At 32.3% G+C, this 18,867-nt stretch overlaps 1 protein-coding gene across 1 annotated transcript in view; it reads left to right on the top strand.

The window, feature by feature from the left end:
• The first annotated feature begins 537 nt into the window (after positions 1-537).
• Positions 538-18,867, top strand: part of LOC124531988 (polypeptide N-acetylgalactosaminyltransferase 2-like) — a 91,312-nt gene continuing 72,982 nt past the window's right edge. The window contains exon 1 of the mRNA XM_047106594.1: positions 538-775. Coding sequence (XP_046962550.1) covers positions 683-775 — 93 coding nt within the window. The 5' untranslated portion in view covers positions 538-682. The remainder of the gene's footprint in view (positions 776-18,867) is intronic.

The following is an 18,867-nucleotide window of genomic DNA, read 5'->3' as shown; positions in this document are numbered from 1 at the left end:
TCACATTTTCAGCTTTATAAACTTCTTAACGAATTTTGATAGCTTGTGAATAAATAAAAATTTCAACAAAAAGAAAAACTGACTTCAAACAAATAAAAGTAATAAAAATAATTGCGTATTCAACATATTTTTTAGAGTCCTCCAGAGTAAAATGATATGAAAAATATTAGACTACTAAAAGTCGATTTACGATTATATAACATAGTTATAGTTATTGTAATATTTGGAGCCGGTGTCATATATCATATTCATATGGATACAAACATCAATGTATCAATAATACACTTAAATATTTACCTTTAACAAACAAGGTTTGTATACATACATATATACACCTACAAATGTAATTTCACTATGCGTACAATAAAATATTAAATAAACCGAAATGCATAACCCTTCCCAATCCGAGAACACTTTCACTATCATCTGTAACGTTAAACGCTTATCAGTAACAAAAAAAACAATGCATTGTGGCGCGTATCACACCCGGTGCAAGCTCGTTCTATTTCAGCGAGGTCCGATACGCGCATGTCCGACAAACAACGCCATTCGTAATCTGCCTTCCGAGACGAGCGCTTAGTCCGCATGCCGCAGCCGATAGCGCGGCCGCGCGCTGCTCGCATACCAACCGCGAAATAAAAACGATCACGCTGTTTAAAAAATCGTGTGTTAAAGTGTCAAAATGAGGCGCAACGTGAAAATTGTTTTTGGCCTCGGCGCCGCTTGGATATTCGTCCTGTTTTACTACATGCAGCCTGACACAACCCCAACTAAGGTAATAGCTTGTTTATAGAATCAGCTGTTATCCGCAGTGCGCATGACCGAAACTGGATGCAGTATTTAATTTGATTTATATTAATTAACGTTCCCTTAATATTCATTATATAAAGTGACATTTATTTAATTTAAAAATGACATATGTGATAATATGTATTCAAGAACGTATAATATCGCTTATTTAATTTAATGTAATTAGTTGAATGTAATAATTATGGGAATTAATTACGCGAAGGTTTATTAATAGTTTTGAGGTAAACAGTTAATGTGATCGAGGAATAATGTAATTTAGTTTTTATCAACGTTGTACCAAAGGGTGCCGCCAATTATTAAAACGTTCTCTTTAATTGGCAATTTTAATTAACAAACTAGATAGAACAATTGATACAGACTTATAAGTCTTCTTACGTTACTTGACTGAGTTATTTGCATGAAGTTAGAAATCTAATCAGTAATTTCTATTCTACTTAGAAATTTCCACAAGTACCACAGTTTTTTTTTTTTTAATAAATTAAAGTTTGCGAATACTACAGATACAACAATCATTAATTTAGTGCATTGTTGTTTGCATCATGTCTGAAAAATTCTTACCTGGTGGTAGGGCTCTGTACAAGCTCGTCTTAATGGGTACCATCCACTAATGAGGTATACCGCCAAAGAAACAATATTGGTGTGTAGAATGAGTTCTCAGTTCAACCACCTTGGGAATGGTTAATATTACTTACTTACTCACTAATGCCATTGTCTATGACCGGTGGTGACCACTTACCATCAGGTGGTCTCTTTTCTTGTCCAAATACCTATATAATAAATAAATCCTCCTATATAAAATACAACATATCGCTACATAATATAACCACGATATTTATACGAGTATACTATATAATAGTTATTTACTGTAAATATAATGTATTCCGACTTTACTTTGTATGTCTTAATAAAGTAAAACTGCATAATATGTGGGTGAAATTCATATTATAATATTTAAGTTATTAGTATGTTAATTTTGATTATATTAAAATTACTGTTGAGATAATACGTGTATTACATAAGAACCTATTTTTTTATTGTAAGTGGATTATGTTACGGTTTAGTGTGTATATTTTTGTTTATTATCTTAATTTTAATATTTAGATAATGTGTGTAGTTGTCAAGTTTTTTGATCTTAGATCTAAAGCAAATCAAGAATTCATTACCGGAAAATATATTTCATGCACTAACTGAGTTAACATTGAAAGCAACCATTAAATAATCATACGAAATTAATTTCATATCTATTTCCTTTCGAAATGCTCAAAGTTATAAAAGAGGAAATTTCTGAAAACTGTTTTTTTGGTGATATATAAAATTACAGTTAGTTAACTAAATATATATTCTAAGATACAGTTTAATATTTTAAACTCGACTTTATAAGAACCTCTTACAGTAAGTATTACTCGGGGTTTTCTCTTTTAATTAAAATTAGACAATAATTAAGGTATTTAAGGTTATATTCTGTTTAATTAATTTAGTAGTCGTTAATTGTATTGGTAAGGTGAAAGATACTAGATAAGCTATCAGAAACATTACCATCGAGGGAACCGGTTTGGAGCACATCACACTTACATACATTTACTTAAATAATTTTTAATTACTCTACTACTTTCGTATATAATTAAAAAAAAAAAAAACAAAAATCTTATTTACCAAAATTTATATCTCAAATTTTGAACGGTGAAATTGATTTATACTATGATAGTACAAATAGGTAGGTACATGTTTGTGTGTAGGGCTAATATTCGGAACTTATATATACATCATTCCTGAGTGCTATACAGGATAAATGACATTGATATCATATCATTTCCTTCATTAATAATTGGCACCTGTGCGAATATGAGGCGGGTCGCGAGTCACAAATAAAAGACCCTTGTCACCTGTGTCCAGAAATTAACAAAAGGCTCGTATTATATTTTCAGAAATATTTGAAGTTTCTGAAAGATTGATCCAAGTCTTGATTAATGTGGCTCCAATCTGGACTCTCATTGGTCTTCTATTACGTCATAAGCTGCAATCAACCAATCACGAATAAAATTAAATTGAAATCAGTTTCCTTTAATCAACGTTTTAGAAACAGTTAGATCTATAAAATCTTTAGGGTTAATTCACACCACCATACTCATTGCTGAGGTGTTAGCATTGTACAGAACTCAATAATTCGACTCAAAAATATTTATTTAAGTAAAATCTGTCATTTGCATTCGCGTGAAGGCGAAATGTCTTTATTTTAATCTAAATCCAGTTTCGTATATCCTTGTTACGAGTTTCAAGGCGCCTCGCATATTTTACACGGAGCACCGATACAGGCTACTTTCATTTTTATCGAAAACGACATTCAGCTTGTTATCGCTTATCACGCTTGACACGTTCACGTAATAGGTCCGTTCACTTCACGTGTCGTCTTCCTTTTTTAAAAATATTGAAAATCGAAACACGAAGAACAAATACATACCTAAGCCTACATGTGGCATTTTTTAGAAGTATTATAGAAGTCGCGATATTATCATATCAGTGGGAACATCTATAAATATATAAATATGAGACAACATCACGTACATTACTCTGATCCCAATGTAAGTAGCTGAAGGACTTGTGTTATGGACAATCAGACGTAACGACGGTACCACAAACACCCAGACCCAAGACAACATAGAAAACTTTTGGTAATCTACATCGACTCGGGAATCGAACCCGGGACCTCGGAGTAGCGTACCCATGAAAACTGGTGTACATACCACTCGACCATGGAGGTCATCATTAATGGCATTAAAAATCATCATAATTTATCATTTGGTCAAATTGGTCTATTAACAAGATATTATACAAAACTATGGTATTTTATTGTTTTAGTCGAATTAAAAGTCAATCGATGTCTCTAAGGATGATGAATATTATTTTATTGGCTTGTTTGATTTAGCGATGATTCTTTTTTAGATAATTCAATATTTTTTATGATATTATTCTTCAAATTCAAATAGTTTTTAGTGTTCATTATTTTTAGGTGTAACTTATATCCATGCAAATATTATAAATGCGAAAGTAGCTTTCTCTGTTATCCTAACAACCAAACCATCTTTATCAACCGATAACCATAACCATAGTTATCGTAATGGAATTTCTCATCGAAGTAACCAAGCACTTGAATTAAGATGTAGGCATTATAATTTACGGATTATTGGGGCTCAGAATAAGTTTTATACAAAATGATCTAAGCTCACTTTTCTTACATACTTTTTTAATAAACCCTTAAAACGAGTTTCTTATAAAGCATAAGATTTGGTTACAGACTTTTTTATGTTGAACGAGTTTGCGCGAAACCCAAACCAATTAACGAAAATATCAATTATCATGCAGAAAAATCAGTTCAAACAACTTTAATCAACGTACTACTGCTGTTTAACAACTGTAGATCCAACACTTTAGGTCCAAATTCCTAATTATTAACAGTTTTTAGGTATTAACAGTTTTTTTGCCCAATAATTCTTAACACATCTACGTTAATAGATCTACATTTGCCTCTAAAAGCCCACAAAGCCTTTGCCATTCGATCTCTCCAGCCTTCTCCAATTGCCAATTAGGACTAAGTAGAAAAGAGAGTGCACTAATTTTGTGAACACGCGTGTACCTTTTTATATCTTCTCTGTACCTGATAAAATTGCTCGCAGAGTCCAAAATTCGGTCACGAAAATTATTGCATTGCATAATTCTGTATTATAACAAGCGAACATTCAAGCAGACATAAATAATCAGATTAACTGCTTGCGTCATTAAGCATGAGCTGCACCAAATATTATGCATGAAGATTACGGATTCAGATCCGTATACTTTTTTGAAAAATTGTGCTATTTGATAAATTTGGAACCGAATTAATTGTTTAGTAAATATATGCAATACATCTATCTACTATGTACGCTATCACGGCTAAATCTCTGAACCAAATTTGGTAAAATTTAGTGTAAAGCTTTAATCCCTAGGAAGGCAAAGCCGCGGAAATCGATTAGTATAATACATATTTACTATATTTTACAATACATATTTACTATATGTTCTCTTTGTATCTTTCTATATCACCGATTACAATCTTTATGTATGAGTAATGGCGACTATTATGATAAAATATATACCATTAGCCCAGTGTATATCTATTCTTCTATAAGTAATAAACAATGACAACTTCCATGGTCGAGTAGTGTGTACACCGGTTTTCATGGGTTTCACGCCAATCAACACTTCCTGGGTTCGATTCCCGGCCGAGTCGATGTAGATTACCATTAGTTTTCTTTCCATTTTATTGTTTGTCTTGGGTCTGGGTGTTTGTGGTACCGTCGTTACTTCCGATTTTCCATAACACCCACGCTTTAGCTACTTACATTGGGGTCAGAGTAATGTATGTGATGTTATCCAATATTTATATTTATTTATAAATAAAAAGAATAATGGATCTAATAGTAGGCAAGAGCCTTCCTATCTTAAGTAAAGGTTGTTATGACACCACACTGGTTTAATGTGGGTGGTTGTTACACTTGTGGGTTATGCTGGTTTATTGAAAATATGATTGCATATCATTGCTGCATAATCTAGGACTGTAATAAATTGTATTAATGGAATGCATTTATTTATGTAACTTTGTTTCGACAATTTAGATATATCAAATTGTGTTAACAGTTTCATAAAATTATTATACAATTTTTCATTGAACTGAACATAGTAAAAGTGGCGTCGCAGTTATGACACTGCAAATAATTGTAATGACACTGATGAATAATGATTTATTTACCTTAAATTATCATACCTTGGAATAATTAGAAAAGCATAACTATTGAAGTTATTAGTTTCTTTTCATTAAAAAAAATACTGGTGAAATTTAATCTAATCGTAAAATAATTGAAAAGAGGTTGTATATGATTTTAGCTAGTTTCATTTTTAACTCACACCCAATTATTGTTTCTGGCTATATATATATTATCCTGCTAATTTCAAGAGCTACCAAAATACTATGACCATTGTTTTAGGTTTTGACCAATATGAATTAACATCATCTTATACCAATAAAGTACCATTCTTTATCAATGTTTGCAAGACTTCCGTTGAAATTGCTGATCTGAATACTTTGTGGGCACTATTTACAAAATCTATCTTATCTAAAACAGCAGCGTGTACTACTAAACTGTCCGATAAGATAACTTAGTCCTTAAGTTAATATATCTGACATAAGTTAATGAACCGTGCTTTGATTAAAAATATGCAAGGAATTTTGATGAAAATGATTTTATATAAAAAAGTTATAGTGGCCAAATTGGCCACATAAGGGTAAGTGGTCACCACCGCTTATAGACGTTAGCGTTGTAAAAATTACTAACCATTTTCAACATTGCTATTGCATCGCAAACTTTGAGAAATAATATTTGATATTCCTTGCGTCTAGTTACCGGAATATAATAACACTAATTATTACTGTTACGTTGTACACAATGTTACGAGAGAGTGGTACCTATCCAGACGGGATTGCTCAAAGCCTTAACATTCAAATCGAATCAAATCAATTTTATTCAAGTAAACTTTACAATGAAGCGTTTTTGAATCGTCAATAATTAAATACTACCACAGTTTCGGAGAGCAGCTTCTAGCCAGAAGAAACGGCAAGAAACTCGCATAGTTGCTCTTTTCAAAGAAACAGATTTACAATACTGTTATTTACAGTAATTGGTGTCCTATGATGGAACCCGAGCGTTTCTTTCTAAAAAGTACTCTTTTAATGAATAATATGATTTTTTTTATTAATTTAGTCTTAATAATCTCTTTAAATCTACAACCGATCAGTATAATAAATAACAATGTAAAAAATTCTTTGTTATTAAAATAAAATAAACTGAACTCATCATAACATAGTTCGTAGGTTAATCTTCTTTCACGAAATAAAACAATAAACAATCGACGTGATTATATTCATTGACATAATTTATAGGCCGGTGAATAAATTTATATATATTTTTTATACCATGGAATGCACGCGAGCTGTCTTTATATTTAACTACTATAATACATAAATGTACAGCCACTGTCCAAGGAGGATGGCATGATTCAGAAATCAAAATCAAAATATACTTTATTCGAGTAGGCTTTACAAATAGATACTTTAAAATCCTCACTTAACAACTCTGTTTAGTGAAGCTACCACCGGTTCGGAAAGTAGATTCTACCGAGAAGAGCCGGCAAGACCTTCAGTAGTTACTCTTTTTTGAACATTTAAAAATATAGTCTTGTTAGTTAAATACAATTATATATGTATGTAATATATCCCGCCTGGAAGTTAACTAGTCTTAATTCCACACTTTTTTCTAAATAAAATAGTTTCGTTAACACGTATGTGTGTGATATTAATCAAGTTTTATGTATGACCAAGTTATAATAGATACAGCATACAATAACAGCCTGTAAATCTGTTTGAGAAGGTTTGGAACATATTCCACGTCGCTGTTCCAATGTGGTTTGGTAGAATACACATGTGACAGAATTTCTATCAATATTTTTTCACTGCCGAGTACGAGATGAATTATAAACACAAAGTAAGCACATTAATATTCAGTGGTGCTTACCTCGGTTTGAACCCATCGGTTAAGATGCACGCGTTCTAAACACTGGGCCAGCTCGCCTCTAGATAAAGCATACTTTTTATATATTTGTTTATGAATAATGAAACATAATTAACAATGTATGATAGTGAATAAAAGACGTAAATCACTTCCAAGTTTAATATTAAGCAATCATGTGCTAATTTCCTAATGAAAATTGAATGTTATATCGGATGAAAGTGTGCTGATTGTGTACCGACCATTATTAACAGCGTGGTGAAATCAGCTCTAAACATACTTAATCCTCATTAAGAGGAGCGAAGTGAGTCACAGAGGTAAGATAACAAGCTGAAAAGTATTTTTTTAATGAATACATTACTTACCCAATAATTCAAGTATTATTATTAAAAAATAAATATTACATACAATTTTATTTTTAAAATTATTTATAGGTAACCGATATACATTTTACTCAATGATATTCTATTAAACAGATATGTTACATCCATACTAAACAACTGAAAAAAGTGTGCCGCGCCGGGGACCGTTTATTTTAGTTTATTTTTACATTTCGTTAAAAGTAAAAAGGATAGCTTGATAAAAACAGTAAGTAAAATGGATAACTAGATGTTTTAATTACGCAAAACGTATTACTACGGAATTATGATGTATTAGGACGTTTTCTAGTCTTCACTTTTTGCGCGTTAATAACATATCTGTTTACTTCAACATCATTGCATTATCCTATATTTTTTATTGTTTTTATTAGAAACAGATACAAAATTAATTTTGAGTATAGATTACAGTTAAGTCTTTTAATATATATTATGTCACTACCACTGTAGTTATTTTGCAAAAGTATTTTTAAAAGATGTAGAAACTTATAAAGGATATAGGTATAGATAGGATGGCTGGTTCATTTTTCATCCAGAGGTTCGGATTTGCGATTCAACGGAGAATTGCCGCTAGCAATTTTGCTACCGTTATACGCGGTCATGATTTGTAAGGCAGTTTTTTTCTTATTGGAATTTTTAAATAACAAATAATTCTTATGAAAATATATAACTATAAAAAGTAAAAGAATAAACGTAAATTAATAAAAAAATAATTTAATATATATTCTAGTATTTGCTAATTCCAATTATGAAATCTCAAATAAGCAAAGCAAGGCACATCTAGTGTTTTTAAAATTAAAATTCTTGCACTTTCCTGCATTAAGCTAATTATTATAAATTAAGTGCCATTAATGAACGTTTTGGTTTGAACGGCGAGTGATCCAGTGTATTTATTAGCGGTGCGTAGAATTTAAGTTCCTACAGATGTCAGTGCATTGATTGATTGTTCCAATTGTATCATAATTGTAAGGGCGGAGATATAAATACACTCATATCAAAATGTAGCATACAACATACGTACTAAATAGTAAGTTACTGACGGTATGTCTATTTGTTCTCTTAAATATTCAAACCTGTACAAACACAATAAATATTACGCATTTTACTCTATTGTATTTTTCAAACGATTGTCGCCCCCACACTTTTCACCAACCGGTAATTCACCTATTCACGATAGAAAGGGACAACGTTATAAACGAAAAGTGAAATAGATATAGATTCGATGTTCAATAAATTAGGGGCGAAAAAGAGAAGAATATGTTTTGAATGTTTCGTACGAATTAATGACTGGATCGATAGACCGTGGGGAGTTTGTTTGGGGTATAATTCATAAGTTGGAGATATAAATAGCCGTTTTGTTTTGGATCGAAACATAAAATCATTCTGTAGTCTGAGACATTGTCTATTCATACGTGTAACACTAATATATTTCACGTTAGTGAATTAAAAAAATTAAGATAAGGAAAAGTATATTAAATGTTATTATTAATTTCCATTAATTAATCTATAGTAATTATTTTAAGGAAATAATCGCAGAGAAATGTCGCTAGTAACGGAAATCGTTAGCGAAATATTTATTGCTTTAATCGAATTATTATTGTAAGTTTCGAGTAAAACTATATATATCTGATCGATTTAAAAAATCTTCTAACGTTAGATACACTGTTATAAATCACGCTATAACCAGCTGTGATAGAGCGCTGAAGCTTAATACAAAATAAACTTATTATATTTATCTAGTAGTATCGTATATATTATCAAAGATAAATACATTTATTGAGTAATTGACATAATTTCGAACAAGTATTTTATAGCCTGAGACTTGAGACTATTCAATCTAGTGGGGGTTATTATACTCAGAAATATAATTATCTTTTATTTATTTATATTACTCTATATTTTGATTCGATTATGGAGTAATTAATATTTAATTAATAGTAGAAACAATAGCTCGTATAGGTACAGGAGTAACGTATAATTACTCATATTAAATTACATATTGTAACGTTAGCCCGACCTACTTAATTGAAATATAGGCCCTCAATAATCACTACATATTAAACATGAAGATCCCGATCGCGTCCGTCTATCTGTATGTTTGCGATAAACACCAAAACTACTAAAGGGATTTTCATGCGATTTTCACTAAAATACAAAGATATTTATAATTTATTAAGGTTTTTGTGTACATAAGTTGAAATAGAACTAAAATTGTTGAACATTTCGGAAAAAAGCAATAAATATAAATAAGATATAAAAATATTAAAAAAAACTCATGTCTACACGTGCGAATCCGGGACGAGCCGCTAGTTATTATTAAAAGCTTGGAGTGAGGTAATTCAGTGTTGACCTTATAAGCAAACTCTCTTATTGAAAAATCCCTTGGTTATTGAAAAAGGAAAACGTTTTCCTATAACTTATTAGGTTATGTTTATTGAGATAATTTTACTTGTTAGTAAATCTTCATAGAAATCTGTCCAGATAACCACTTTGCATTAAAACATTAGGTCAATATTTAAACTGACACTGATTGTCGAAAGCCAGCTCCAGCGAGACGAAAATGTAAAAAACTCGCTTAGTTGTACTTTCAAAGTAATCGCAAGATTAGAGATTTTATTAATCAGTTCTGTGAACTCGAGCGTAAATCCAGGCATCTTATCCAAAGGTATAATTTTAAATACTTGATTAATTTTGTCTTAGTAAAATATTAAATGGATGGTTAATTGATTATTAGTTTACGTGTATTTTATTATATATATGAATACCATTTCCCAAAAAACGTTCTGTAACGGTATCTATGCAAGCAGAAAGCAGGGATGAAAAGTTATTATTATTTCAAGTATTAATAGTATGTATATCTAGTATAATATTCCATTTCATCATTCTTTCATTAATTCTTCAGCCAAACAGAAATGATTAGTTTTATCAAATGACGGTTTAAAAGGTGAGTGAGCCAGTGGAACTACAATCACAAGGAACATTACATCTTACATTCTAAGTCACTTGGCGCATTAACTATATAATTAAGTACTATTTATCATTATTTACCATCAACTGACATATTTGCGCATGTGCTTTGCAATGCTATAAAATAAATAATAATTTGTCTTCGCGACAATTCTGTCTGCAGGAGTTGAAAAGGCAGTGAGAAATGTGTCTTCTTTCAAATTTGTAATAAATAATAACAGATAGATAAATCATTGAAGTACTAAATCTTGCCTGTAAGTATCGTCGTGACTCTACTTAAAATAGGTTGCTATTAAGGTTTAAGATATATCAAGCGTGCTCCATGATTAAAATACTCAAGCCTTACATCTGCTTCACCGGCTTATACCAGTCGAAGAGTAAGTACAAGTAAACTAACTTAGATTTACGTAACCATGTGATCTGTTAAATGCTCTACTTAGGGTACAAACGATTTTTTAACAATATTGTCGAATGACAAAGTTGTCGAATCACCTTTGCAAATTTTTTAATAATTACTAAACTAATTAATATTATAAATGTTAAGGCAACTTTGTCCGTCTGTCTGTCTTGATCTTACACGATAAAAGGAAACTTGAAAACTTGCTGACCTCCGTGGTCGAGTGGTGTGTACACCGGTTTTCATGGGTACGCCACTCCGAGGTCCCGGGTTCGATTCCCGGCCGAGTCAATGTAGATTATCATTAGTTTTCTGTGTTGTCTTGGGTCTGGGTGTTTGTGGTGCCGTCGTTTACTCTAGATTTTCTTTTGCTTTAGCTACTTACATTGGGATCAGAGTAATGTTTGTGATGTTGTCTCATATTTATTATTATTATTTATTATAAAAAAAACCGCTAAACCAAATTTGATGTAATTTGGTATGAAGCAAACTTGAACTCCAAAAAAGGGCATAGGCTACTTTTTTGCCTAACATGTGACAATCAATACCCTAAAACGCGAACGGAGACACAGGCAACTACTAGTAGTTCAAACATGCATCCTCGACTAAAAATCTTTGTCCAACATAGCTTTGAATTTATTATTTCCTTTGTAAATTTAATGCTGCTACTGTCGGTTGCATATCCTTTTCTAATTTTGTAGAAACCATTATTTTCCTTGGCGTAATAAAACACCGATTATTTATTTTAAACTCGATACAGTGCGTTCGTTAAAACGTCTATGCGCCGCAACAGAACCGGTTGGATCTGAACAATGGGTTTATAAACAGTTTATGCCATGTTTAGAACCTATAAAAATTTAATTAATAGGAAAGTAAAGGATATAACTATAAAAAGACCCTGATTTTATGGGATTATTGGTAATTAATTATGATTACTATTGCTCATGTTATCGTAGTATCATAGTTACATTGTGTGTACCTTTTTTAATGAATGGATATCGTTAATCTTATTCTTTGATTGTTTCTCAGATGAATACGTTGTGTGTGTCACTATATACATTTTCCTCTTTGATATAATGTAATATAATTTACTTGGAGGTAGGGCTTTATGCATGCCCGTCTGGGTAGGTGCCACCCACTCATCAGTTATTCTACCGCCAAATAACAGTACTCAGTATTGTTGTGTTCCAGTTTGAAGGGTGAGTGAGCCAGTTTAACTACAGGCACAAGGGACATAACATCTTAGTTCTCAAATTCCCAAGGTTGGTGGAAGATTGACGATGTAAGGAATATTTAATATTTCTTACAGCGTCATTGTCTATGGGTGATGGTGACCACTTACTATCAGGTACATATGCTCGTCCGCCAAACTATACCATAAAAAAAATATATAAACAATACTTCGGTGAAACAACACAACGTATGTCAGAAAATATGATTTTTTTTCAAATAGATTTTCATAACAATATTTACATAATTAAATTCCCAACTTAGCTGTCAATAAATATTTAGATTGTTATAGTAACATCGAATATACTAAACTGATTTTGATGTAACTTAATTAATTATTTTTACCATTACGAAGATTATATATGTAACAGACATTTTTATAATTCTTTTATAAAATATATTAATTTGGATTTAATGAATATGTTTAAAAATTACCGCTGTCATAACGAAGTCGGTCCACTTAACAGAATAAGTTGTGAAACGCGGAATTCGGATTATGACTGGATTATCGACCTTATATTCAGAGCACGATCGAGAAAGTACTTTAACATCAACTTATATTCAAACCACGAGGACGTTTTGATTCATTTCGATGCGTTTATGCGAATTTGACCTTTATTATGTACACCTTAAGGGTTAGAATTTGATTTATTTTATCTGTATTACTAGTATAGAGAATGTGTGAACCAGGAAATATATTTTGAAAGCCTGTTTGTTTTGAACTGGTTTTGTAAGACATTGTCTTTAGTCTAGGTAAATTCAATTGAAGTTAAACTTTGAGAAAATTATACATTTTATTATTATCTATTTAATATTTGTCGACCTCGACGGTCGAGTGGTGTGTACACCGGTTTTCATGTGTACGCCACTCTGAGGTCCCGGGTTCGATACCCGGCCGAGTCGATGTAGAAGGTTTATTAATTTTCTATGGTATATGGTAATATTCTTGGGTCTGGGTGTTGTGGTGCCGTCGTTACTTCTGACTTTTATCTTAAATAATTTGATTTACAAAACAACACAAAGGATAAAATATTTGAATAAGTAGAAATGAATACCTAACTACTGGGTTTTTTGCCGGTTCTAAAGTACTCAACAAAAAACACAAACGATTCAATATAATAATTTTCGATTATTCAATGATTTTGCAGTTGTAAACTTAATTTTTTTCTGTATGCGTAATTTATTTATTGGTACTGGTTGATATGAAAAGTTTAACATTCAGTCAGAGTATTTTAAGCAACGTTATCTTGAGTTTAGAGTCTAGACGATACGGAACACGAACTGCATTACAAATTCGCAAGTGACCGCTACGAGAAAAAATCACAAAAGCACTTCTATAAAGTTCTTGAATATCTGTTTTTTTGCTAACACTTTTAAGACTGTTAAATAAATCAAGTCAACGACCGTTTATATTCGCCCTATAGTTGAAATAACAGAACCAAACTCTATAGAAATGGTATAGGACGCAGTTCATTGACCCGGTAGAATCTTTTACTATATTTCCGAAGACAAAAAGGTTCGTGTGCGCAGGTTTAAAAAAAATTGAATCGATTTTAAGCGTAACGCTACCGATTGTAATGTTTTTCGTTATTGTAAACGATTCTAACGCACTAAGTATATCGAGTTTATCGATAATGGTACTCGATTGTTTTCGTCAAGGCCAGAGTCGGATTTAAAAGGCTGCCCTAGACCAACAGGACCGTATAGACCCTATTAATTATATTATGGATTAATAAGCTTTTTATTTTTTTATACTGATTGAGCAATTATTTCTTTACTCGTATCGGTAACTTTTAACATATTAAGTAGTTACATTATTATAATTTGACTATATGTCTGTATTTGTTAACTCGTTGAAAACTATTGTGACCCCCACTCATGTGGTGGCCCCAGGACAGTTGCCCCAGTGGCGCTTCCCTAAATCCGGCCCTGATCAGCCTTTTTCAACTGATAAATGATAACTAAAGGGATCCAGGGACCGCATTTTTTTTAAGAACCTCCTTCTCAAACTAGAGGGTTCAGGTACAGTAACAACGGTTATACGTTCTTTGAGGATTATTCACATTACTAACTTCCAAACATCAGGCTAGTAATGATTGACGGTTAATACCAAGAACGGTATTTGCTTTATAAACTTGCCACAAAATCAACGGTAGTCAAGTAACAAACGGCTTATTGATTTTACCAAGAACGTTTTAAATTATCTCTGCTAGTTAATTAACCTACTTTAAAGGCTACACTTTTAAAATCAAATCAAACGGTATCACCTTTGTTTTCTAATAAACGTAGTAATTGGTATAATATAATCATCACCCTGAAAGTCACTTGAGTGAACATATTCCACCACGCTGTTCCAATGCTGGTTGGTGGAATGGAAATGTGGCTGAATTTCGATGAAATTAGACACATCCAGGTTTCCTCACGATGTTTTCCTTCCGAGGAGGAGGTGAATTATAAACACCAATTAAACAAATATATAAATATATATATATATATTTATATATGCTCGACTGGCTTTGAACCCGCAATCATCGGTTAAGATGCACGTGTTCTAACCACTGCCATCTCAGCTCAAATAGTATATATACAGCACGCCAAATATACTGTAATGATTATTATAAATATTCGGAACTTAAATACCTCAACGGGATAACGGAAAAAGAACTGTATATTCGATTCTGTCTCCTTGTACTATATTTTTCCACACTTCTTATATATGTACTCTTACCAAGTCAATAATGCTGTTTAGAAACGTTTAGTGTTTGGCAATGACCATTGATGATTCTTAAGGAGAACATAAACATAGATATTTATTTTATGGTATAGATTGGCGGACAAGCATATGGGCCACCTGATGGTAAGTGGTCACCATCACCCATAGACAATGACGCTGTAAGAAATATTAACTATTCCTTACATCGTCAATGTGCCACCAACCTTGGGAACTAAGATGTTACGTCCATTGTGCCTGCAGTTACACTGGCTCACTCACGCTTCAAACCGGAACACAACAATACTGAATTCTGTTATTTGGCGGTAGAATAACTGATGAGTGGGTGGTACCCAGACGGGCTTGCACAAAGCCCTACCACCAAGTGACAATAAAACAAGTGATAATAAAACAATAGTGTGTATATAATGTACATGATATGTATGTATCCTATAATATTAAATGATTATATACGATAGGTATACAATGGAGATCATTTTTCATTATATAATAATTTATATTCACGTCAGAGGCAGAGCAAAGCTCGTTTAATAAAAGCTCTCAAAGGATTCCTCTCGTTAAATACGTCTTAAGAACGACAACACGCAATTTGCTCACGTCCGCTTCTACACGAGAATTTCGATGAATAATTTACCATCTACTCCATTGCTGATAGTTCTATGGCAGTTATATTACAGTCAAAAGAATATTTACTGTTTATAAAATATATAAATATTAGACAACATCACATACATTACTCTGATCTATCTCGATATATATAGATATCATTATCTCGCAGTGATGTACCCTTAAAAAACCGGTGTACACACCACTCGACCACGGAGGTCGTCAAAGGGTCTTTTCTAGCTGCGTCGCTGGCGTTTCAGATGTTGCTATAAAGAAGCCTATATCACTTCTTGTGGTTATGCTTCCATCTTAACAAATGGCAAAAAAATTGCTACATTTATAATATAAGTAAAGATTAAAATGTAATTTTCCATTTGTCAATGATCGTTACAAGAAGTAAATCGCCATCTCGAAAGTTGAGTGCGATTTCGGAAATAGCCTTGCGTTTGACTTAGCAAAGAGCTCTGTAAATTATATGGTAGATTGGTAGATTAGATCCGTTTCAGCCAAACAAATTCATCTCTAACGAAAGAGAACCAATCTTATCTAATTACAAAGCAGAGCGCATCAAGCGAGAACGTTTATGCAATCGATTTAAATTTATCATTACGTAAACAATTTACGTCACGGGGATTTGCATTTTGATTGTAAATTAATCAAACCATGAATAAAAAGTAAATAAACACCGAGTTAATGCTCTATTTCTTAATATCTTGATGACAAATGCAAAAAGGTTCAAGGAAATAATATAATAGTAAGTAAAGTAAAGTAACAGCCTGTAAATTTCCCACTGCTGGCCTAAGGCCTCCTCTCCCTTTGAGGAGATGGTTTGAAACATATTCCACCGCGCTGTTCCAATGAGGGTTGGCGAAATACACATTTGACAAAATTTATATGAAATTAGACACATGCAGGTTTTCTACGTTTTCCTTCACCGCCTTCGTGTAATACACATGTGACAAAATTTATATGAAATTAGACACATGCAGGTTTCCTACGTTTTCCTTCACCGATGAGCACGAGATGAATTATAACACAAATTAAGCATATAAATGTTCAGCTGTGCTTGCCTAGGGTTGAACTCGCAATCATTGGTTAAGATACACGAGTTCGAACCACTGGGCCATCTCAGCTTTCACTCTCTCATACTGTGATAAACATTATAACAATTTGCTAAAGATATTTTAAATTGCCGATTGCGATAAGTTACACACATACATAATAATTTCACATAAAGAAAAATAATAAATCTAACATTTAATAACGTTGAAATCACAGTAATAAAAATGACCATAAAATAAATATACCATTATAAGTTATTAATTAAATCTTAATTACCTCGTTGATATAATGGCGAGATTATACTGCTGATCCAGGCTTCCTGCCTCTGGTAAATGTTCGGAAATTGGTTAGACTCTCGACTTCGGAAAGCTCAGAATCAGAAGGTAACATTACACCATGATTTTGCTTTAGGAAAGTCATTTTATTTTGAGGTCGAAGTACTCTTATGCATTATTATATGTATCCCACGTTCACTAATCTCCCTTGAGTATCTTCTTGGCCGAAATCGATCAGAACATCATTAATATTGATTTAGATTTAATTACCAATGAATAAATTTAAGGCTCAAGGTATTTTACTCTTGGGCCTTTGATTTGTTCGAATGCGGGTTGATAAAAAAGTGGAGTAATCATTTGTAGTACCGCGGTTTAATGGAATCTATCGGAATAGAGGCATGAAATCTGCGAAGGGAGAAGGTAGAAGCATATCTTTTTCGTTAGTATAGTGGAAGCTCATACAGCACTGCCCAATAATCAAATGTTTTGGATTAAATATTTGTCTTAAAACGAATCCATAGTAAATTGTATGAAGTGCGGATTACTATGGAACAATTTTACTCTTCAAATGTAACAATGGAATAAATAGTTAGTCGGAAAATATGAAAATGTAAGTTTAAAAACGGTAACGTCGGTTTGAAAGTCAGAGTTGAAGGGCCAACAAACTCAAACACTGAACCAAGGTCGGAACGTTCTGTGTTCACCTCCATTCACTGTTTGGTTATTTTTGCAATGAAAGTTGTAATGTTTTGCCATTTCGAACAGTTTAATGAGACTTATTTTGCGTACACTTGTGGATTTATTGAGATAGTTTTTTTTTTAAAACTAGTTTATTACAAAGCCCCTTTATGTCTGATGACTTCTGTGGTCGAATAGTGTGTACGCCGATTTTCATGAGTATGCCACTCCGAGGTCCTGGGATCGATTCCCGCCCGAGTCGATGTAGAAAAAATTCGTTACTTTTATTTGTTGTCTTGGGTCTGGGTGTTTTTGGTACGGTACGTCGTTACTTCCGATTTTCCATAACACACACGCTTTAGCTACTTACAATGGGATCAGAGTAATATATGTGACGTTATCCAATATTTGTTCTGCATCTTACAAATCGACCCTTTTGCCACTTAACTGACTACAAAGTTATTAAATGTGATTAAAAATAAATCATCATATTGTCATCACTGATAATTATATTACCAGATAAGTGACCGGGTCTGATGAAGAAACAAACATCATATTATATAATAATATAAAAGCCGCTGACAAGAATCTTACCAACATAAACTCATTGAATTTGCAATTAGTCTGAACTAAATAGCTTTTAAAATAACATATTCTTATATTATAAACATGAAAGTTTGTTGTGTTGGTTTGTCCGTCTCTCATTCAGCAACGGAGCGGACATTTCCATAAATAAATCGAATGGACAAGCTACTACGATTTCATATCCTGGAAATTGCACGGCATGAAAATCGTCGGCATAAATTAGAATTGTTATATATTATATGTTAGTGTTGATCTACTTTTCAAAATAATTTAAAAATGTTTTACTATATTTTTTTTATGTCTGTATACATATAGCGTTTAAGTAACTTCCTACTATAAATTTCCTAAATATATTCCAGCAAAAGTTTTTGGGAATAGAGAAGGCAAAATATACTCAACGAAATTGAATGAAATTTGGAATGCCCTAGTTAAAGTAAAGTTTACTTAAGATATGCCTTAGCTTGCAATAACATAAAATTGATGTGTCAAAACGTATAGTTTACGGAAGATTATTACGGTTACATTCAGCCATTCAAATCTTATACCTGGTGGG

Source organism: Vanessa cardui, chromosome 8 (assembly GCF_905220365.1).
Source record: "Vanessa cardui chromosome 8, ilVanCard2.1, whole genome shotgun sequence".
NCBI classification, from domain to species: domain Eukaryota; kingdom Metazoa; phylum Arthropoda; class Insecta; order Lepidoptera; family Nymphalidae; genus Vanessa; species Vanessa cardui.
Note: the sequence above shows the minus strand (reverse complement) of the source record. Positions and strands in the feature narration are given on the sequence as shown.